The sequence below is a fragment of the Dreissena polymorpha genome, chromosome 7 (assembly GCF_020536995.1).
Source record: "Dreissena polymorpha isolate Duluth1 chromosome 7, UMN_Dpol_1.0, whole genome shotgun sequence".
NCBI classification, from domain to species: Eukaryota; Metazoa; Mollusca; class Bivalvia; order Myida; family Dreissenidae; genus Dreissena; species Dreissena polymorpha.
This window is the reverse complement of record NC_068361.1, coordinates 20776376-20800861: the sequence shown is the minus strand read 5'-3', so window position 1 is coordinate 20800861 and position 24486 is coordinate 20776376. Positions and strand designations below refer to the sequence as shown.

Here is a 24486-nt window from a genome sequence, read left to right as displayed (position 1 = left end):
ATAGGATCGGCGAGTTGTTTTGCCCTTGCCTTTATCCGACGGATATATCAAAGAAAACGGAAAGGGTATTACAGTGCTTTATGCACGATTTTACTGTACAATACATGTCTTTGAAAATAGATAAAAGTTTGCCGTCTAGACCCAAATTAAAAAGTTTAAACCTTAAAGCATTACGATAAACGGAGTCAAAGACTTTCTTTAGTTCAATAAATGCGCAATACAGGCGTGACTTTTATGATAATATATATTCAACTAAAGACTGTAATGTAAAAATGGCGTCGACAGTGCTAACAACGGACCGAAAACCAAACTGTACATCAGTTTGTATCTTTTTTTCTTCAGCCCAATTTTCGACACGCTTTGTAAGTACGCTAGTTAACAGTTTACCGAAATTGCTAAGCAAAGTTATCCCCCTGTAATTGTTAGGGATGTTTTTGTCCCCTCTCTTATGTAGTGGCACGATATAACCATATGACCAGGCTTTCGGAAAATGACCCGAATTGAAAATCTTGTTAAAGCAATCCATGATATGACCTATCAATATATCTGACGTCTCGATAATAAATTCATTTAATAAATTATCAACGGGGCATGGTGATTTGTTACGTTTTAACCGTTTAATTGCACGCGAAACATCGTCCGTCGTAAAAGGAACGTTTAAAGATATGAAAGTTGGGTTATTTAATTTGAAATCATTGACATCGTTAAAATGTTCGACATCGTCTAAACTTGTAGCCTTAATATCATTAAATAAGTTTGAAAAATATTCACGGATTTCCTTCGGTGATATGCTGCTAGATCAATTATTTCCTTTAGATCGAAAGTGATTCCAGAACTGTTTCGGTTTATTTTTTCGAAGATCACATAACTCGCGTTACTTATTCATTTTATAGCGCCTTTTCTTTTTTCGAACAAGTACCATATAGCTCAGTTTAATTTCGCTCAATGCTATTCTATTTGATCGCGTTTTATTTTTATTAAAGGTATTTAAGGCAACCAAATAATTATGTTTTGCGTTACCGCATTCGTAATCAAACCAGTCCTTGTTATTGTTGATTAGAAACTCGTGCTTTTCGTGTTTGGCTGAAATATGGTTGTGCCGCGTTTTCAATTAGCGATGCAAAACAACCAAATTATCAATACTATTGCCGTCTAAGACGTCACTGTTATTCAATATTCCGTTAAACTCAGGTAATTCGGAGATAATAACCTGTCTCAGGGGCGGATCCAGGATTTCTGGTTGGGGGGGGGAGGGGCGGGATATTGAAAGATTTGCTGGGGGTCAAGGGGGCCGCTAGGGCCCCTGGCGGGTGCAGGGCAAAGCTCTGCTAGGGGATCCAAGGGGCGATGCCCACCGTAAGCTTCACGATTTAAGTGATTTTGAAGGCTTTGACAACCACTTCTCCAGCATGTCACGCCTTATATACTTTCATCAAAGTACCTTCTTATAATGCCAACAAAGTGCATAGTTTATAGTTTTGGTGGTCCAGAGGGGGGGGGGGGGGCGAAGCCCCCGGAAGTTTCACGATTTAAATAATTTTGAAGGCTTTTACAACTACTTCTCGAGCATGTCACGCCTTATATACTTTCATCAAAGTACCTTCTTATAATGCCAAAAAAGTGCATAGTTTTATTTTTTTGGGGGTCCAGGGTGCGAAGCCCCCCCCCCCTGAAGCTCCATGATTTTAGTGATTTTGAAGGCTTTGACAACCACTTCGAGCATGTCACGCCTGATATACTTTCATCAAAGTACCTTCTTATAATGCCACAAAAGTGCATAGTTTATAGTTTTAGGGGTCCAGGGGGCAAAGGCCCCCGGAAGTTCAAACGAGTTTAGTGATTTTGAAGGCTATGACAAGTTTAAATAGGTGATTTAGATCTAGTTAAGTGTGAAACATCAAATGAATTGACTTTCCTTTGGAGATTTAAGGGGGGGGCGTACGCCTCGTCCACCCCCCCCCTGGATCCGCCTATGCGTCTAAAATTGAGCTTGTGTTCTTCAGACCATTGAGAGCATGTGTAATCCGCTACCGGTGTAACGTTCGAAGTATCTATGTGTAATGAGTTTACATCAAGTTCAAAATATAAGGGCGCATGGTCGCTGAACGTGTTAAATGGCAACACGTTGAAATTATTAAAAGCGAGAAATACTTGTCTCTCAACACTAAGTAGTCTATTGTACTACTTGTTTGTTTACTGAAATATGTAAACGAGCCGGTGTCACCGATTCGACCGTTAGCAATGCGTAACGAGGCCGCTTTGCAAAAATCAAGCATTTGATTTCCCCGTGCATTACATGTCTCGTCTACAGAGGCCCGTCCACTGGACTGGTATGTAAGACACAAAATCGATGACATTATTAATAACATGGAAAGGAATATAATCATAACAATGTCCTACATACTTGTTAGTATTGAATGAAATAAACTGTGTTGCAATATTTAGCTTTGCAAATAAATGTGCACAGGAAAATCTTTGGCTGTGAATATAAGCATATACTTTTAACTAAAGGGTAAACTTTAGATAACAAGTGTAGTTGCAGCGAAAACAAGTAAAACGGTATTTACTAAGAATTCAAGAGTTAATTGCTCACCATTGGTGTTCATGTTTGTGATAATATTTATCAAATAGTAAAGTTCTAATATCTAAAAACGTACAAGAAATAGTTTCGAGAAAACAAATACATTTACTATATAGTATAGTTATCATAAAATTAAAAACAAAGTGTTACATCTAGGTATTATTTTGTATTTTTTGTTTGGCTATTTCGGAGTGAATTCGTCGCGGGTATAGGAATGTCCTCTTCTTGTCATTCACACATGATGTTGTTGAAACGAATACCGGAAATAATCCATTTTTCTTTTCTCACTTTTAAATACTATAAAAGAAGTCGATCGGTGTGACCCCTCTTTACTTATAATTTCAAAGAACTCGCGGAATGTGCCTGTTGCTGACACGTGGCCACACATTGATGTTGTTCACACAGTTACCGTATATTAGGCATACGCATTTATGCGTTTGCCAGTTTCGTTTTAAACCTATTTATTTTAGCTCGATTGCATCGAACGCCTCAGGCTTATTGTAACTCTCTCGAGTCCGTTTCCTGGGCCTAGAACCAGTACTTGGTGTCTTAAGGGCAGCTTTAGGGAAGATCTAAAGAACGCTCCCCGAGTGGGGATCGAACTCGTGATCTCCCGGTCGCAAGGCGGACACCATATCCATTACGCCACGGCGACATTAACCAGTTTAAAACGCTACTAAGATGAAAATCGATCAGTAAAACATGTATTTTATTGGACTAGAGGAATGTCTTTCTCTGGCCACTCATTGATGTAGTTGGCATGGTTACCCGGAAGGTTCATCACCTGGTCCATCTCACCGTTGAACAACCCGAATTTACCACCTGCAAAATAATGAAATCTTTGTTCATGATCGACACTAGGCGATTACTTAGTGTTAACACATGCAAACAGTAATAAAGAAAAAACAATTACCCGTGTATATTTCTTCAAGCATTTTAAAGTGCATCAATAAATAGGCGTGTAAGGCTTTTCAAAAGGCACATTTGGGAAACTTATTAAATAAGCAAGGTTCCACAAAAAGGTTGATCAGAAATATATTCGTTATAGTCGCGTCGTGTGATAAATAGTCTAAAGCAATATAGCCAGCGTGGTTCAGTATCAGCTTGTGCATGTGCACAGTCCAATAATATTTTCCCGTCCGCTATAAAGTAAAACGGCTTCCTGTTTTCAGTAGCTCCAACGCAGACTGTGCAAATGCGCAGGCTGCATTAAGAGCTACGATAACACCATATATTGCATAGATCAAATTCCTTCATATCATATGTTTGTATACCGGTGTGTATAAATAGGATTTTTTTCCCTTGAAATGTTGTAGGATTTTTCTTGAGTTCCTCGAGTAACCCTTGCGTGCCCTTTCCAGTGTAATAGGGGTCCAGAAGTATTCCCGTGTTAGCGCTCACGTTTGTAATTGTCTCTGAAATAAACCGAAGAGACACAGAGACGCAGGTTGGTAAATAGTAGTTACAGGATCTGCACTATAAATCTGCATATGGTGTGCATGACTGCCAACGCATCAAATCTGCAATAGAAATCTGTATTCAGAATTCATGATAGTGTGCGTGTCTGAATCTAACGCATTAAATTGTTGACGCAGACGAATAGGGCTTCATAATATTCGTAATCCATTCTAACTGAGCCGCAAAATAAACACCTCGCACTTTTCATCACGTGATACTCATTCTGCACTAAAAATCTGTATTCCAAATTCAATATGTTGTGCACGTCTGCACATAACACTAACCGTTCTGAATCGAGTGCGGTAATTTCGGATCACTCGGACTATTTGGAAGATGTAGGTCAGTGAGCATCTCAAAACTTATTTTGACTGTCAAAACAAATGATGCATGTATTAAATAAACATCAGATAGGTTCGTTTGTTTCAGTTTAATGACTGTCTGACAATTTTAAAACATTATATGGTGTGTGTACACAAGACGAATAAAGCTGTTGGAAAGTATTTATGTTTTGATTTGAAACGGTTTCCTCTGTATTATTGGTTATATAAAACAATCATAAATACTCAATACAAGCAATTTATTGATTAACTCAAGATACCTTCTTAGGAAATAACATAGTATGATAACATTTAACAACAATAGAATCACAATAATGTACAAAATGTATGAAAATATGGCATATATGCTTATGACTAGAACATTTTATGTATGACTAGAAAATATTTTTATAACTAAGGTCCTGAAAATACACAACTTTATATAAATGTTTGTATAACAAGAGATGTGTTTGTCAGGAACACAATGCCCCCCTTTTGCGCCCATTTGATTTTTTTATCATTTGGCAGGTACAGATAATTATCTCCCTTTAAAGCTTATTACTTCCCTTGGTTTTTTTTTACCTTTGACCTTGAACGATGACCTTGACCTTTCACCACTCAAAATGTGCAGCTCCATGAGATACACATGCATGCCAAATATCAAGTTGCTATCTTAAATATTACAAAAGTTATCACAAAACTTTAACTTAGGTTAAAGATTTGGGACAGAATGACAGACAGACAGACAGGCCAAAAACAATATGCCCCGATCATTCGATCCGGCGGCATAAAAATGACAACTGAACATAAACAAGTACCTCTGGAATGCATTTGCTAATATTAGGATTACAATAATGTAAAAATATATAAAATCATCCATACAAATTATAAATTAAACCTCTGGAATAAATGTGCTCAAGAAATGGAAAAGAATACTAGATATCAAGTTACTTTCTTGGTAAATAACATAGTATGATAACATGTAACAATAATAGAATCACAATAATGTAAAAATAATGTAATAAATGTAACTAAAAAAACAACATAAACCAGTACCTCTGGGATAAAAATGGGAAAGAAATGGAAAACAATACTAGATATCATGTTAAATTTTTGGTAAATAACATATTATGACAACATTTTACCAATAATAGGATCACAATAATGTAAAAATATATAAAGGTATCCGCTTCAGCCTCTTTGTTAATGACTGTGCAGAGCACCTGTGCTTTTGAGGACCCATCAGTCCAACTTGACAATTATCTGAAATGCAAAATCACAGCATACATGTAAATACACATTAAAAATATGATAAATATTTAAAATATCACCAATCTCGTTCCAGCACTTCATCTTACCATTATTTATTAATCAATATATTTTTCTATAGTACAGTTTTTAGCACTTAGCTGGTTTTTTATTACTCCGCTATTATACCTTTAAATAGTATAACTTATTACTACACACATAAACATAAAAACAAACCAAGATGCATGCAACCAATGCTTACTGTATGTGTTAGCCTTGACCTTGTGACTTAAACTTAATGCCTCATAACTGGTTTGCATAATAGATCGCAATCAGATGCATGAACATATAAAGTTTGGAGAACCAGGTCCATAAAGTTTCATTTTATGAGCAAGGTTAAAGTTTTGGGGAAGACAGACAGACAGAATAAACAAAATTCAATCTTATTATCTGTATTTCTCGACATTGAAGTCACAAAATAGTATTATAATTAAATAATTCCAATGAAACAATACATCAAATTTATGAGAAACTATGCACTTTTCATTTCATATATATACAAAAATTTTTGTGGTAGATAGAACTTTAAAATATTTCAAACACAGTATTTAAACAATAAACAACTGTTTTGAGATTTTCCCCAATCAGCTGATCCGCAACTGACATGTACACGAGGTGCAATTTCCATGCTTTTATTTCCATAAATCATTAACATATACTAAAATCACTCACAAGAATTTAAAAATAATAATAAATAAACAAATTCATACCAAATATACAAGCTTTTACCAAGGAAATGTGCTTCTAAATTGTCTTTTAATGGGCGACACGAATTATCCAAATCTACCCAAATCTACCCAAATCTTCCCGAATCTACCCATTATTAGTAAATTACACATTGTCTCGAGTAAAGATGAAGCATAAAACAAAACAATAGTGCCCATCACACAAACATGATGCAAGATTATTATTTTTACAAAGTCTTATGTAGATTTTGGTAGATTTGGATGGATTTGTGAGTGGTGTAATACATATGTATGAGAGCTTTAACTGAGTTCAGGAGTTAAGTAAAAAGACGCACCGGAGGCCGGATTTATAATGTTCGTGTAAATGCGACTTTGAGGTTATTTGGATGCATATTTGCCTTTTAAAAGGGGCATTTTCATAGATGTTTGCATGCATTGAAGTTTGTCTGTAAATGCTTTATTTTGATAAATGTAAACATTGGATCTTAACAGCTCCAGTAAAAAAAAAGAATAAAATTAAAGAAAGAAAAAAAGTAACCCTCAACTGGGCTCGAACCACTGACCATTGGAGTAAAAGTCTATCGCTTAGACCTCTCGGCCATCCGTGCTCATACAATGAATGATGTTTTTATATTTTATATCAGCAATCCTCGTCGTATCGTAAAATATAACGACAACAACAGAACTCTACACATTATTCAATCGTTTCGCGTTGCAACGCTTTATAAGATTTTAGGTTTTTAAATCGTCAAAAGATGCATATAATATGTTCAGCATTACTGTTTCCTCACAAATATCGTAACTGCAAAGAGTATTTGAGAACCTGAAACACTGTTTTTTTTAACTTTATCATTTAGTCAAAACGTGAAAAAGCCCCTTTAAGGCGTTTTGTATCGGATTTGCGGTACTGCAATTTTAATTGGCACTTTACAGTTGTGTAAATCAGCTTGTTGTATTTAAATTATATATAAAGAATATACAATGTATGACCTTTTGGACCATCTGTTGACAGCACGTGACCGTTGTCTTCTAACCCTGCCAAGGTGAAACCAGATCTGTACAAACATTGTGTTGTCAATGGCTTCGTAATGTTTTATTTGATTATTTTTAATCTGTGTAATAGGCGTCTTCTTTTAACATGACATTTGGGAGTATGACCTCTTCTCCCATGGTGACATGCCATGTTTTGCGTAGCAGGCGTCGTTCATTTAATGGACACTCACTTTTAACATGACACTTGGGAGTATCACCTCTTCTCCCATGGTGACATGCCATGTTTTGCGTAGCAGGCGTCGTTCATTTAATGGACATCCACTTTTAACTTGACACTTGGGAGTATGACCTCTTCTCCAATGGTGACCTTCCATGTTTTGCGTAGCACGCGTCTTTCATTTAATAGACATGTCGATTTTGGGACTTACAAGCATGCTTAGGTTTTTTTGTTAGTTTTGTTATAAAATTATTTATATGATTAGGTACTGAAAACATTGTAAAAACAGACTAACATTGTTATACTGTACTCAAAACTCAAAATCTTGAACCCGGGTTTAAAGAAATAATTTGCAAACGGCACTTTGAACCCGGGTTCAAAGTTTCTTTACTATATTGTTAACCTTTAAACCGTGGTTTAAGACAATAATTTGCACTTCGCTTGCCATATGTATCGTCAAGGTTGCGACAAATCTCGTAGCCTGCGACATATAACGGCGATGCGACATTTAACGGCGCTACAGTGTATATTTGAATATGGCATATATATTAAATAGTTTTCGTACCACTTAATATCATTACCACTTCACATAGATGGAACGATGTAGGCATTTGAAAAAAATGGAAATTGCATCCGCGATAATTCGTTTTAAGGAATGTTGCAAACAAATAGAATGTAAACATGGAATAATTAATTGCGATGTACATGATTGCTTATGTAATATCAATGCCATGTTTGCCTAATCGAACATATTAATTGTATCTATTTTGGTAATTAGTTTTCTACAAATTAAATTGTCCTATTAGAAATAAATAAATTGTGCGATTTCTCTGAAGAGTTCGTTTGTTCAGAATACAACATGTTCACTGTTGTAAATGTACACATGGACGAAAAAGATCATAAAATGATAATTTAATAGAATTTAGGAAGTTCAACTGAAAAATGACCCTATAAACTTCTTATTCTAGCCCTGACGCGTTGTTAAATGCACACTCTTTTACTTAAACTCTTTCAGTGCTGTAACCGAATTTTGAAGGCCTTTGCAAACAGTGTGGATTAAGATGAGACGCCACGTTCTGTGGCGTCTCATCAGGATCCAAACTGTTTGCTATTCTGATAGTATTCTTTGAAAAAAATGAGAAAATGATAATTTTAGAAATTTAGCAGTCGACAATTTAGCAGACGATGTTTTCCCTTCACCGTAAGAGCTACTACACAGGTGGAAAAAGTAGTTTCCGAATGGTATTCATTTAAAGTAGGTTGTAATTTAATTCCTTGATAAGTTGTTAAGTAACAATCCTAAAATACGTGCATGCTCATTAGTTTGAGCAATTTTATAACTGATAATGGCATCAATTTTTTTATGTAAACCTAAAATATTGTTCCTTATTTTTCTGTTACAATACCGCGTGGCAAAGCCTTTTTCAAAAAAATCTGCCATTGGAAGGGTTGTTTACCAAAAAAGTACTTTTATCATCCTAACTTACATAAGTCGAGCAACCGTGTGAAAATAATTTAATAGTTTTTTTGTTACGTCTATTCAACACTATCAAGCCGCCATAAACCGGATCGGCCTTTATATGGCCTTGTAACCCAAGCCGAATCAGTTATTAACTGTGAGCAATTTTTTATGTTTTGGTTGTGATGACATTTGGGTTGTTTACAAGTTTGTATTTATATAAAAATGCAAAAATGAGAAAAAACATCGTACCTAATTTGTTTACCTGGACTGAAAGTGAATGATTATGATATTAGTTCAGTATCAAAAAAGTAATTTGTATGACAACAGTAACAAAAGATGATTAATATTTTCAACTGATGGCGAAACTGGATATTAGTGTCAGTGTCAATATGACTGCTCTATATTATTTATCATTTGTACGGTGTAAACCTTTATGATTAAACAAATTAGGACAACGTTTAAACAAATCCATCGACTTGTATTTACAATTTCAAATGAACGATAAAAGCTATCATAAAATGTTGAGAGTGTATTTTGTGCCGATACATGATATTAATCTACCTACACATTTTTAGTGCATCTCTCTTAATTAAGAGCTCCAAATATGCCGTTAAAAAACTTAACTTCCATGCAAGGTTTGCTTTCTAGTTTTAAGTTGATACCTTTTGTAGATTCATAGATACACCCTTGATAAAATTTCAATTAAAAAAATGAATACGGGGAATTTGCAGATTTTCATGAACCAACCTTTGAAGACCTAAAAGGGAGCATACTTTTGTTTATTAAAGCCACATACCTTATTTGGCATAGTAAATTTAAGTATAAATAAGGAACATATTTTATCTATGCCAATTAGAATATATCTGGTGGTGACAAGTTAGAAATCCGTCTTTTTTTGCGCTTTAAATCTTAAAAATGTCGAAATGGACGTATACGTCTTGAAATTATACTTTCGGTTTTAAAAGCGTACAAACCGTTTGAAAAATAATAAATTACTTGCTAACTAGGCTATATATTTAATGAAAATTTTGCACACTTTCAAATTGCATCTTTATGTATTGATTAACATGTATTTCATTTTCAAGGTGTGTGGCTTTAACCAGTTTCGTAGTAAAAATCTAGCTGATAGTCTTATAAGGAATCGAGACGAAAGTCGTGGAAGGAATGATTGTTTTTGCCGTGGTAATGATTGGTGTGACTCAATAAGCAATTTACACAATTATTAGTTTGCATAACATGTTTTTGCACAAGAAAACACAATAACATATTAAGTAACATATGCACAATCTCCAATTCATGCACCCCCAGCAAAGATTGGTATGAATTGATAACGGCTCTGTAATCCTAAATCATACAAGTATTTACTGCTTGCCTTTTTTATGTTTGGGTCAGAATGACATTTCAGTTGTTTACAATAAATATTGTTATTAAAGTGAAAAATGAGGAACAAGGAGCTACATAATTTTCCTTCTTAGCTGGAACGAAATTGGATGCGCATGGATATGCGAACCTTCAAAATGAATGGCAAAATTGGATAGCACTGTTCTCTTTCAAATACTTTCTGTAAAAACACACAATTATGTTTAGCAATCGGTCAATATTTAAGTATGGCACAAACATATATCATATTATATATTCAATATTCAACATATATATATATATATGGTTTCTTGTTGGTGTTTTCACTTCATATACACGTATATTTGTAAATGCAGCATCAACATACTAAAACAATATCCCGGAAAGAGAAAAATAATGCATTTGAATATCAACCGTACTTTCGTTTGACAACTGATCATGCATGTACGATGTGAACCTAAATTTAGTTTTAGTGCAGATTCGTTCATACGACACAAATACACAATTTTGTTTTACGGATCATTTCGGCTTACAGGACTGGGTGAGTCACGTAAGAATATCGAATATAAAATATATTTTTATAAACAACTGGTAGCAAGATAAGTTGCAAATAATTGGTCAGTAACCACATTTTAACTAACTATTTTGACCTGTTCATTCTTTTCATCTCAATTCAACAGTGAAAAATGCCCATTATATCACTTTAATATAAGGATTGATCGTAATGGGTGTTTTTCGAAAGGTAAAATCTAATTTATTATTCAATGGCATGTAAACATAGTTTCGGTTTTCGAGACATGTTTTGTGTTTGTGCACGTACCGTAATGGTTGATTTACAGGCCTTTACAATGGCTAGTAAACAGAGCTCACATGCAGAAGCATGCAATAGCGGGAATACGTATCAGGTAAACTGTTTACGAGGACGTTACCTTATTTTATCAATACACGCCATGCAATTTTTATGGCAGTTAATTAATTCTGAATTAATTCCAGCATACAAAACCCTGGATCTTTTTATATACTTACATTTCGTTAGGACGCCAAACTGTTGAATGTAGTGCATTATTTAACAGCGCAAAATTATAAATATATATGCTATTTCAAAATGACTTTTTGTGTGTGCAAATATCGGAACGCTGACCACGCAAGGAGTGTACATGCAAGCTATTCAATAGAAAAAAGTTTTTGGCCAGAAAACAGAGCCTCGTTAGAAAAGACAATAACTTTGAATGATATTTTAAAGAAGGTTTTAGAAAACTTAAACAATAGGACGGTGTATGTAAATAAAATATTTTAAACAATAATGAACATTGTTATAATTATAAACTTAACATTTTAAGAGCAAATGATTGCACGCACATGTAATATTTCATTTTGAATGTATGTGAAAAGTGAAAACTTGATGAAATTTTATACAATATATGAGTTGATAAGTTTATTTCAATAGTTGGGTAATTACATTAACGCTAGTTTTTGGGCATTTTCAAAAAATATCGGTAAGTCTAACCGAATAGCAAATAAAAAACAGACACCTTTTTGCATCCTACGTGTGCTATTCACAGTAATTTGATAAATCTTTACAAAACATAACGTACAATACCTACGCCCAGATAATAGGACAGCAGCAATTTGCGTTACGTGTCAGATTCTACAAATACAATGACAGCCGAAACTGAAATAAATATAAACTGTCAGTTTCAGTATATTGAATACACTATTTTTGCGACAGTTATATTTAACGCATATAACGAATATCAATCTAAAAGCAGTGCAATGAAGCCAAGATTCGGATAGTATAATTGGGTTTGCACACTTATATGATCTCTATATACTCTATCGATACATAGCATAACAACTATTACGCATCCGTTTAAGCCTTAGTTATGCATCCGCATTTTTTTAACCATCAAACGACCATGGGAGCCAACTTTAACTACATTCTATATTTATTGGCCGTCATTACATCAACGACATAAAAGAGAAACAAAACAAAAAAGAAGATAAATAAGAACCTGTTCATCGTTTTTTTCTAATGGCTTTATATGTAATTGTTTCACTTTCTTCCTGCCTAAATAAGTAGTAAACGCTACTTTCAGAATGATGCAAAATCTACCCATGATTAGGAAATTACACATTGTCTCGAGTAAAATTGAAGCATAAAACAAAACAATAGTGCCCATCACACAAACATGATGCAAGATAATTATTTTTACAAAGACTTATGTAGATTTCGGTAGATTTGGGAAGACTTATGTAGATTTGGGAAGATTTAGGTAGATTTAGGTCATTCGTGTCGACGCTTTTAATTGTTGGCGCGTGTTATAGATAGACGGTGCGACGGTTAAATGACACGTCTGTGATAGTTACCAATGCGTGATTTTCAATGTAAACACCGTTGAAATAAGAAGCAAAACTTTGATATTGCTTAAAATTGATCACATTTTCCAAAAATCGCAGTTATATTGATATGTCAATATCTTTGAGACTAATATTTTAATTAAATCATAGAGTTGATTCGGAATTATTCGAGATCCGGAACTACCCGATCGACTGTATTTCCAAGTATACAGTGTCTGCGCATGAATGACCCGATATTATGTGTGAGCGAACTCAATGTTGATTGACCAGCTTCCATGCGAGATATAGAATACTTTATTTTACGATTTATGCACCGGGATAATCACCGTCCCTAATTCGCATGTGCAAAAGTTCGAAACGCATTGAATTGTTGATGGCTACACCGAACTAAATTTGTATTTATATAATCTAAATTGGTAATACTGATTTAAAGGGGCCTTTTCACAGATTTTGGCATGTTTTGAAGTTTGTCATTAAATGCTTTATATTGATAAATGTAAACATTAAATTTTAAAAGCTCCAGTAAAAAAAATCAAAAACAAAATTTAAAAAATGAAAAAAAAGAACCCGCAGCAGGGATCGAACCAGAGACCCCGGAATCCTGAAGTAAAAACGCATTAGCCAACTGAGCTATCCTGCCAAACATACTTAAGATGCGTATTTTATACGTTATATAAGCAATCTTCGTAGTTTCACTTATTTAAACGACAACAAAAGAACTCACCAAATTAGTTGTTTGCGACCGGTACTGCGTCCTTTTGACCTCTGTTACCATTGCATGCTTTGATTTCAAGTTACCTCACCCGGTAAGATTTAAATAAACACACATAGTAAAACGAGAAAATAACACTGAATGAAACAAATCATTTTATTAAGTTCACAGCGTGTCAATCACATTTATTTTAACTTAAATACGCCTATTAGATCCAAACCATTTAAACTCTAGCTGCGTGCCTTAAAATGTTGCTGTTGTTCACATAAGCGTGGCTTGTATTGTTATCACATGTGTGTATAATCGATGCCCCTCGGTTTTTATTGTTATCACCGGGGTGTATAATCGATGCCCCGTGGTTTTTATTGTTATCACCGTGGTGTATAATCGATGCCCCGTGGTTTTTATTGTTATCACCGGCCCGTATAATCGATGCCCCGTGGTTTTTATTGTTATCACCGGGCCGTATAATCGATTCCCCGTGGTTTGTATTGTTATCACCGGGGTGTATAATCGATGCTCCGTAGTTTGTTTTGTTATCACCGGGTCGTATAATCGATGCCCCGTGGTTTGTATTGTTACCACCGGGCCATATAATCGATGCCCCGTGGTTTGTATTGCTATTACCGGGCCGTATAATCGATGCCCCGTGCTTTGTATTGTTATTACCGGGCCGTATAATCGATGCCCCGTGGTTTGTATTTCCCTCCTTACCGAAAATCAAGTTTAGGCGGAAAGTGTCGTCCCTGATTAGCCTGTGCGGCAAATATGGGATGACACTTTACGCACATGCATTAAGCCCAGTTTTCTCAGAACAAGGCTCATATAATATGCCCGCTCTAAAGTGACGCAAGATACGTGGACAGGGTAGATCATGTCCATATTACGAAAATGCATAGACTGGTCTGGGGCTGAGCTCGCAGAATAAGTCCCATTGTTGCCCGACGCGGTTTATTTGATTGATGCATTTTGTGTAACCTATTTTCACAGAATTTTAGTTCTTTCACAATTTCTGATTGCAGAAGTTCAGTTATTGTTTTCCCGCTATTTTCGGTATAAAATTAAATTAAACAAGCACATTTATAAATAACGATACTATTCGAATTTTTGAATAATTAAAACTATTTGAATATTTTTTTTACTATTTCTGCTATCTGATTTTCTTTGTATGTGAATTGTTTTTATGGACGTGTATTAAGTACACAAATGCGAACTATGAAACAGAATTCTTGCTTCCCCTTTAAAATTGCTGGTAAAAAGACTGCCATTTATTGGTGAGTAACGTAAGATTACCGCTATGAACTCGATAGCAATATGGCTAAAGTTCTTTGTAAGTGTACCTGATTTTTATTAACATATACATGAAATACACGTTTGAATATTTGTTATATGTAAGTTTTATGAAACGTTATGATTGCGGTACTTTCAAATATAAAGTGTTGCACGTTTTCATAGTTTTTACAGCAGCTTTGTTCATAATTAAACACTATTCACGATCCGATCTTTTTCACAAGTATTAAATATTTGACGATTGAATAGTCAAATACTTTAATAAAAAAAGATTCGAAATCCCTTAAATGTATTTATTATTAGTTCATTTAGTTCAAATCTCTTACACAGATTGATGTCATAATTGGTTTTAACTTTTATTTAATTTGTGTAATTTGAAAACTGTATTCCTTCTCGTTTCATTTATTTTTCTAGAAAAGCGCATTGGAATGGACCTAACACTTGTTTGAATAGTCAGACCTCACAGTTATTTAAATAATCAGCATTGTTTTAGAACGTTTGTAAATAATGTCATGTTAAACAGAGGTTTTAGTTTTGTCAACTCCGATTTAAAAACAAAATCATAATGATGCATGAACTGCTCATTTACACTATGACATTATAGCTTACATTACAACTGTAATTTATTATTGATGAAATTACATCTGAACTGATATTAAACACTTAAGAAATCAGGTGTGTGTGGGGGGGGGGGGATAGGGTAGTGTCAGAGACCCACAAAAATGACTTTGCTAGGAATTATGTCTTGCGAATGGCTACAGCGTAAATTTAAGAACTTATAATATATCTGGCATGACGTTATTTTTGATTTTTAAAATGGTTCACTCACTAGGAATAAAGAAAATACTTATGTGTTAATTAAGGCCTTAAGAATAAAAAACTAGAAACATATTAAATGAAAATAAGCTTTTGTTTTTAAGGCAAGTAACCGCTGACCTATACCATAAATAACAATACAAAGATAGAAGCCGGAATATGTTTTAAAACGTGAAATGGAAAGCGTGTTCATAACCTAAATGCTCCTTCGTAGCAGTACCATACCCCTGTCCGATGTAGCCATCTATGATATCCATGATGTCATTGGTACCCAGGGAAAGCCCTATGTCCGACAACATCAGGTCGATGCGTTTGGTCAGTTCCTCCTTACTTAGGGCGATAGAAACTGCGTGGATTCTGGAAGAAAAGAATTTAAATGACAATTGTTAAGCGGTGAGCAAGAAAGAGATACTGTTTGGAGTCCGCCTTACCAAACTCTTAACGCTAGTGAAAAAAATGATTTTAACAATAGAACAGTAAATTTTCGTCAAATTTTATTAACACCATGGTTTTATTTCGCTTACACAGTTTAGCTGATCAACAAAGGTATACATGGCTTCCGATAACGTGAGAAAGACTAGTTTATATGGTGTTATATTAAGAAATACAATAATATACCAACTTCTTTGTCAAGATAATATTATATTGGAAATAGTATTATGTAATATTAACTAATTTCAATAAAAAGAAACAACAGCCAACAATCAATAATCGATAAAAACATCTTTAACATTTGATTTACCTCAGTTTTGATCCGGTAAGATAGTTCCCGACAGCAATGCCCGCTGCTGTACATCCTGTTGCTATAGAGACGACAATGTCATCAAAGTTGTCAAAAAGTCCCTGCGAAATAAAAATGTCGGTAACACACATACTCTACACGTTCGTAATTCTCAAGAATAAAAGCAACGGGAAAGACAGTACGTATAAGAATACGGTAGATTAAAGCGTATGAGGTTAATATTGCATACATTGCACACTGCTCATGTAATAACTCAGTTTGCACATCTTTCCAGTATTCGGTTCCACTTTAAGAACACAGAACTTCACATATGGATCACCCCGTACTAAATTATTTGTATGATTTATTAATGTCAAACCTTCCAGCATAAATATGATTTCAATAAAAATATCTTCAAACGTGTTATAATTTTTTGACAAGGAATGGGCCTCTAACCTCCTACTTTGTGTTACATGGTACGGTGGCAATTATAAACAATAACACGCGGTGTTGTATTTGACGCTGACCTGGTCAATATCTCAGCGTGTATGTATTTCAAATTCAAAGAGGTCCTTCCGCGCTTGAGGCTGCATTATGTGATGAAAGGAGCCATTATTACCATCTAATTAAATTATGGCTGCAATTTCAAGCTATTAAGACGTTCCTGAAAGAGGTTCAGTTTAGAATGGTATTATGTTGTGGGGGAGGGGAGCCGGAGTTTCTGAAGGAGACCGCACTTGTCCGTTGTTGACCACCAACCAAATTCACGTGCCTCCGGGAAAGAGGATTGAACACGCGTCGCCTATTTCAAACCCGCGAGAACCAACCACTGCGCTAACCAGACAGCCAAACAAGCCCAGCTAGAGCGTGTGTAATATTTATAGCATAGGACAGGTGCTCGTACGTGACACCTGGTCAGTATTAGCTACTGAAACGTATTTACCTGTTCAATGAGCTCCTGGAAGAGCGTGATGAACGCGAACATACCTGGGGGCGAGGATCCCCCAAGCGGGATACAGTAGCATGGCTCCCGGTACTTATCGCTGTTGCAGTGTCAGAATTATCGAAAACATAATGTAAATATAAAATTCATTGCACAAATAGTTGTGCGTGTTCAAGAAGCAAAACAACAGCACATTTAAAGTTTGTACCAGTATAACCGGTAACCATAAAAATATCAATTACACCTTTAGACATCCATACCAAAAATAGCATAAATAATGTACTATAGACATATATGCTGTCAATGCGTTATCATGCAATACGTCAGTAACACTGGTGTTCACCCAGCATTGATCAATTGGTAAATGCACGATTCTAAGCTCTACAGTTCATATCTCGTAGGAACCTGATATATCCTGCCAGGCTGCGCAGTCTCTGCGAGAACGATTCGTACGAGCACGTAGGAGACAGATAAAGATGACTTCCTGCCAACCGATACAGCAGGGCGTTCCCTTTTGCTTCGAGTTCTTCTTTCTTCGTGAGATACAACAATAAAAAGTATTCGCTTTGTACAAGAATAACACTAGTATTAATATATGGCAGCGAATAAGTGGAAAAAACACTATAGGGCTTTTACGTTTTAATCAGTTTCGCATATACGTTGAAATATGCAAATAAAATACGCAGCCAAACGGCGAGTTATTATGACGTGGGTATGCTTTTAAAACCTTTGTGTTATAACATTTGTTATTTCCTGCCCTGATAATATTTTCGTATCGTTTTTAAACTAAATAAACAAAGTTTAAATCACTCGCAGATAATGCTAATGCAAGTTACATTTGCACTTACAGCGCCATAGTAAAGAATTTATGGTGTTCAAACTACACGATAATTTCTACTTTGAACACGCTATTGACCTTTCCGGTTACACGTTTCTCCGATTTAGCGCCGAAACGAACACATTATTCTTTGCAAAACTCTTGGGTTTTAATTTCGTTAAAATCTTTTTATATTGAATACAAATCTCAAACATGTACTACGTACCGAACACAATGGACTGCGTTTAAACATGCAAGAAGTGATTTCATTATTATTCCCTATCATGTAAGCATTATATATCGAATGAAAAGAATAACGATATTCATAATGCAATTATTTCCCTAACCTATATATACCTCTAGAAAGGGCCGCGGGATGTTCGAAGAAAATAATTTTAAATCGTTTCTTATTGATAACTTTAATGCTATGAAATGTCACAGTCTTGAGCTTGACAAAATGTAGCGAAAGGCTGCAATATAATTTGTATAAACTTATTTTATTGTTTTCATTTAGTTTACTTATAAGAATGAAAACTTAAAAATAAGTCTATGATAAATTAAGATATACATGTATCTACACACGTTTCAACCAAATATTTAAATAGAGTATAAATAAATATAAAATAATAGTTTAGAACTCAATTGAAAGGTTACAGCTACATGTCCGTTGTGCGACTTAAAATTTGCAAAGGGTATTATTCTATTCTAGCTTACCTTTGACACCCTTGCCACCACAATGTGGGGCGTCAAGCCAAACTGGCGGCACGTGAGAGCTACTGAGCGGCAGTGATTAGACTGCAGACAGCCCCCTGTCACCACGTGGCGAGCGTTTTGCCTAAGGGCCTCAGCGAACAGAAACTGTAGAATGCGGACCTATGAAGAATATGATTACTAATGTTGCATACTATTGATTATATATCAGATCAGTGTTATGAACTTGATAAAAGATGCTCTACTTAAACATGGTTAAACAGAATTTAGTCTAACATGAAAACAATATACTGGTAAATATGTGTTAAATGTAAATAGTTCTAATCAACATTTTTTAAATCTAATTTAGTGCATATAACAAAGTGTTTGCGCCTCACTTTATTATAAACGGTAATATTAACGAGCAAGAATGTGAATAGATCGCGATTTACACATATTCTAATAAACGCGCCATTTTTCATTCAAAACAGAAGTAACTTAATTTGATCTTAAGCTATTCGCCCTCAATGAAAAACGGTGTATGGGGCTTCAAAAATCGAGTTTCATGCAACTATAATATACAAAAATGATCATAATGTAAGACAAAGCTGATTAAAAAGCGTATTCCGTTTTATGAAATCCTTATCTATTTAACTTTAGTCTACAGATAGATTGTATTTCGAAAGCTGGCACATTTGATTTTGCAGCGTCTGATTAAGATGGACTTAAGACCGCTTCTGTCATTCGCTGTGTTAGCCAGTTAATCGAGGTTTCCGAGAGGCTCATAGATTGGGGTTTGCTAAGCACAACCGTATAATATATTGTCATTAAAATTGTTTTAATTATAGCAATTATTAATTTTACATTGAATTATTGATTTTAGTGCCATTCATGAAAATTAGATACGGTAAAAAACGTTAAATTTGGGTCGGTTAAGTCGATAGACGGTGTTTTACTTACACAAGAGTGATGTCAATTAGAAGAATAGCTTGCTCATTACCGTGACACTTTTGATATGTATAACTGATGCTGGCTCGATGGTCAAGATTTTGTTGGGTCAAAGTGACTCAAGATATAAAAGTTGCTTCGATTAAAATGGTGTAATCTAAAACAGTATATATTGGCAATATTCCAATGTAAGGTCGGTTTGAGCAAAGGTTTTTAGATCTGTTCTCATTTATTCTGCATTTGTCCAAGGTCGTTTTGTTTCACTGGGATTTTCCTTGAAGCTTGGTATTCCTAAGTTTCAGGAAATATGGTTGTAGCAGCCCCAGATTTGAGTCTAAGCTCTATAGTAAACTTACCAACACGATTTTGATCGTCTAAGTTGACGTTTAGCGCGAAATGTTCGAGTTTCATGATGGGTGGCCGGAATACTCAGGCGGGGTAGGGAAATTGCAGATCATCAAAATCTTCCTTTTATAGAACGATTTTTTTAAACATTTAGATGATTTCAGTCATCTTAGGATATATTTATTCATAACAAAACACTTTTTTGTTATTAACATGACCGTTCATCTTTATCGAGTATAGAAACTTCGTTTCATTTGCTGAAAAACAAACGGTCAAACTTATAAGAGTCTTAAGTCTCTCAAAAACTACAGTATCTTTATTAGTTTTAAGCACGGGTAGCGCAATATAGTCTTTATATTGCTTAGTGTGTCCCAGATCACGCATGGGTATTGACCATTATCCAAAACAGCTTTAGAACCGTGGTAATATTTATTATAAACAATACATTTGGTAAACAACGGATAAGTAGATAAGTAAACAACGGATAAGGAATTTCAAAGTTCTCCATCATGAAATAATAACTTAAATACAACTACTCAAAACCTAAAGAAACTTCATTAAAATTAGGTATACCTTGCTTCCAGATAATTCTGCACCAGAAAGATCATCGCGCTTGATAAACACTTGGAACCGATCTGGTACCCCGGGAAGGCTCCAGCGATGTATCGGAGTGTTCAAAGTAGTCAGCTGCATTGGGGTAGAGGGAAAAGATGACCTTGCAAAAATAACTTTGAAATAATAAGCCCTTGATGTGGTAAAAGGGCGTCTAGTTGTAACGTTAAAGCGTTCATTTATAAAGAAATTAATTTAACCCATTTATGCCTAGTGGACTCTCCCATCCTTCTAAATTGGATCAATTTTATTCCAAAATAAGGGATTTTTAGTATACTTATTTCTATATTTAGAATATTTCTTACAGTAATTCCTTTAAGCAAACAGCGCAGACCCTGATGAGACGCCGCATCATGCAGCGTTTCATCTGGGTCTACGACGTTTGCCAAGGCCATTTTTCTAGACATTAGGCAGAAATGAGCTAAATCCGCCGCACAAGTGTTTTTATATTAATAGCTCAAACTTAAGGCAATGGGATATTTTACGCATGGAAGTGTTTGTTCAACACCCGTTGAAATTAATTATTGTTTTTATCTCATTTTGCATGTTTTTGTTTTTAAATATGAAGCCGGAGCCATTTTCTTTAAAAGTCAAATAACACCGTACGAAGATATGAAGATGTAGATTAATAAAAACGAGTTCAATACTTGTAACCGTGATGTCGCATACATTAAAGAGATGGTGATACTCGATTCTAACATACGGTTTGTTATGCCACTGTCACTGAATACATTGTAAAACAGTGAAGAAACGGCTGAAGTGAAAAGCATTTTACTTAAAATTGGTCTGGCATAATTTACTAACATGCATTCAGATTTAACTTTTAGTTACTGCACACAAGAAATATTGCTATGACCTTTGTAAGTCTAAGCGTTACGAGAATTATTTACCAAGTTTTATTTGAAACGGGGCTTAATTTTAAATACACGGGAAAACACTGAATAAGAGTACATAAATACGATGTATAACACAATTTACATAGTAAGATTGGCATATGCCTATATTATGAACACTATTTGCTTACCTTTACTATATGCGATGGTATGTGATTCAGGTGCTGTGCCCACGCCGGTGCCTGGTACTCATGCATTTGAAAATAACCGTTATCCATGTTAATACCCGGTATCCTGAAATTAGAACCCGTGCGTTATGCTGTCACCAGATAACATTTGGAATCAGTTACAAACCGTCATTTTTAAGTACTTGTTTTGAAAATAAGTACTTTACGAGGACAATATTGAAATAAAATCGATTATGTTATGCAAACGGTACTCAATTAAAACCTTAAAACTTCTGGATGTTTCACATGTACTTGTGACAAACTGTTAACGGTGAGCGTGTGAGTGAGAAAACAAGTATTTTAAGAACTGAACAGGTTTACAAATATAATGTTGGTATTTTCCTGCATCTATGTTTTGTGTGAGAGCGAAGAGCCAGATCATCGAGACAGTCGAGGTCGTCCAACTTTTTCTTAATGTTTCCTATAGATTAAGTTGGCCTCTGGTCCTTCGATGACTGCATGACCCAGTCTACGACCAACAGGAACTGTAACTGTTAGTGTTAGCAGCCTTGTCTAAATCTGGTACTTATTTCGAAAGCCTAAATGAGTTATCTCATGCGTACTATTCTGCAAATAATCCCATCATAAAACTTCATTATGATGCTCCAGCAGCTGGAGTTTCACTTCTTTATATTGTGAACGTTTTTTGTACTCCTTGGTGTCTCAGTAGTCTCCAGAAGGGCTTCTGGCCGTCGCTGTAGAACTCCTACTCATATCCGATGTATTTGATAAAGCGGGGGTGTGTTCCAATGCATGAATTGTTCCAAAATTGAGCACGGAGATGCGACCTGATCCGTATAATCACCCATCCTATCGGTAGCCTGTTTTTTAATTAAAAAAATAGGGGTCTGCAACTCATTTTATTCGGTTAATAAAGATGCGATTAACACAATCATTGTGATTGGCAATAGCGTTATTTCTTGTTTTTTTGGTAGTTTGGACAGAAATAAAGGTCGCTTGTATTGAGGCTAGATTAATTAGCCCTCGTTCCACTCTGTTTGAATTACATTTTCTCCTCATAAATTGATAAAGTTTGAGTTTAGTAGCTCCACACTGGTCTTGACGTAAGCCTTCATCGCTTCTGCCGGTTTGCCATCAAGTCCGGTAGACTTGCCATTCTTCAATTAATTTAGTAATGGCGTTGCGGATCTCTGCACAGTGGATGTTCATAATTTTAATTGGCAGATCGATTGTATCTGGTCATATATTCTTAGCTTTAGCAGAAGGTGGCCTTTAGAGTAGCTCATAGAAGTGTTCGATAACCTCTTCGTATTGCCTTCACCATTGTCTATCGTCTCTCCAATCTGGTCCCGTAGAGGCCTCTCTGTTGTGTGATAATTTTCTGCAATAAGTGATGAAGTACATCTCAATTTTGTGTGTGCTGGGTTCTTCATCTGCTGCTTGAATTACTAGCAGCTCTAGGTAGAACCGCTCGTCTGCTCTTATAGTTTGTTCGATATTTCTATTTTCGTCTATGTACGCGTCTGTGCTGATATCCACATTCTGTGGGACCCAGCACTCTTTGGCATGTTGAAGTTACAACTTATGTCACTTTCTACCAGTTGTTCTCTATCGTCTTGTCCTGAAGCAGCTACTTAAGGACCTAACACGTTTTGGAGAATGACTATGTACTCTTCAATTTTCCAGGTGTCTTGCAGTGACTCAGTGTTGTAACGCTGGCGTAGACTGGACAACCTATATAACTGTTCTTGATTTTCTGTTTCAATCGGTCGACTAGGAGATGATGGTCTGAACTTACGTCTGCTCCTCGCTTGAAGCATTCCTTCTAAAGAGGGTGGCGAAACATCCTCACGATGTACAAATGGTCAATCTGGTTCTAGGGGTACAAGTCTGGAATACGTATGTTGCCTTTCTAGCCTTCGATGGTGGAAAACATTTCCCACAATCACAACGTTTCTTGTTGCGCAGAGGTCAAACATCTTTTCGATGTCATTTATCTTGCCTTGCTCATGCTTTCCAATGATCTACTAATACCCTTCGGTTGTCATTGCGGATCTTTGTATTAACGTCACTAATACAAAATAATGTGTTCACTTTTTGTCCATCTTTCATGATGGTTGATAATCCTGCTCGTTCTCTTTACTCGCGTTTTCGGGTGTAGCACTTTTTTATGTTCATAATTATCATAATTGTAATGGTATGAAAAGAGACTGCCCTTAATCTGAATGCCAACCATCCTACGAGCTCTCTCTGTGCCAACTTGAATATCATTCTGGGATGTGTGAATATTCTTGCGCACTCTCCGAGGACAGCAGTAACTCCCATCTCGATTTGCTGATTCATAAGATGGTAAGGTTAAACTTTCTCTGCTACCATTCCTCTCCTGTCTCATACATGATTAAGGCATTCCATGTACTAATGTTTGTGTAAATTGTGGTTTCGACGTCAGTGTTCACTTGACGGTTCCAGTTGACTCAGGCGATCATCGCCCGGAATCATACACCGTTCATACGGTGGTGAATCATCTCTCTCTCAGGTCATTTGTTTATGTTGGTACGCTGTTTGGCGTTTCTGTAGCATTAAGCTTCTGACGGGTTATGGCCTCCTCTATCTATATCTCGATCTTATAACCGCGGAGTCTATATATACATATGTGTCATTATAATCCTACGTATGACAATCAACAAGTTTTGTTTTAACGCAACCAATTTGAATCAAAATTACCCAACACATCTATACTATTTATATTTATAAGTAATTTTTATATTCACCAGCCAGTGTAGAATAACTTATCTGCAATCTAGATGATATCGAAAAAGAAATCTTAGAAAG

The 24486-nt window shown here is 35.5% G+C and overlaps 1 protein-coding gene across 1 annotated transcript; it reads right to left on the bottom strand.

Annotated features, from left to right (window-relative positions):
* Positions 1-3290: 3290 nt before the first annotated feature.
* On the bottom strand, positions 3291-23979 carry LOC127839516 (uncharacterized). Its single transcript, XM_052367906.1, has 11 exons — positions 23896-23979; positions 22976-23196; positions 21658-21760; positions 20595-20708; positions 18753-18911; positions 17627-17754; positions 17222-17321; positions 16300-16400; positions 15778-15914; positions 3856-3996; positions 3291-3403 (listed from the first exon to the last, which is right to left on the bottom strand). Exons 1-11 carry the CDS (start codon positions 23977-23979, stop codon positions 3291-3293), a joined length of 1401 nt encoding a protein of 466 aa, XP_052223866.1.
* Positions 23980-24486: the final 507 nt, after the last annotated feature.

What these genes read in the sequence shown, in the direction of transcription:
- LOC127839516 (XM_052367906.1), bottom strand. Translation starts at nt 23,979, where the DNA reads ATGGGAGTTACTGCTGTCCTCGGAGAGTGCGCAAGAATATTCACACAT. An exon ending in AGTTGGCACAGAGAGAGCTC is followed by an intron (nt 23,197 to 23,895) that starts GTAGGATGGTTG and finishes TGGGTCCCACAG; the next exon opens with AATGTGGATATCAGCACAGA. An exon ending in TCCAGGAGCTCATTGAACAG is followed by an intron (nt 16,401 to 17,221) that starts GTAAATACGTTT and finishes TTTATTTCGCAG; the next exon opens with GGACTTTTTGACAACTTTGA.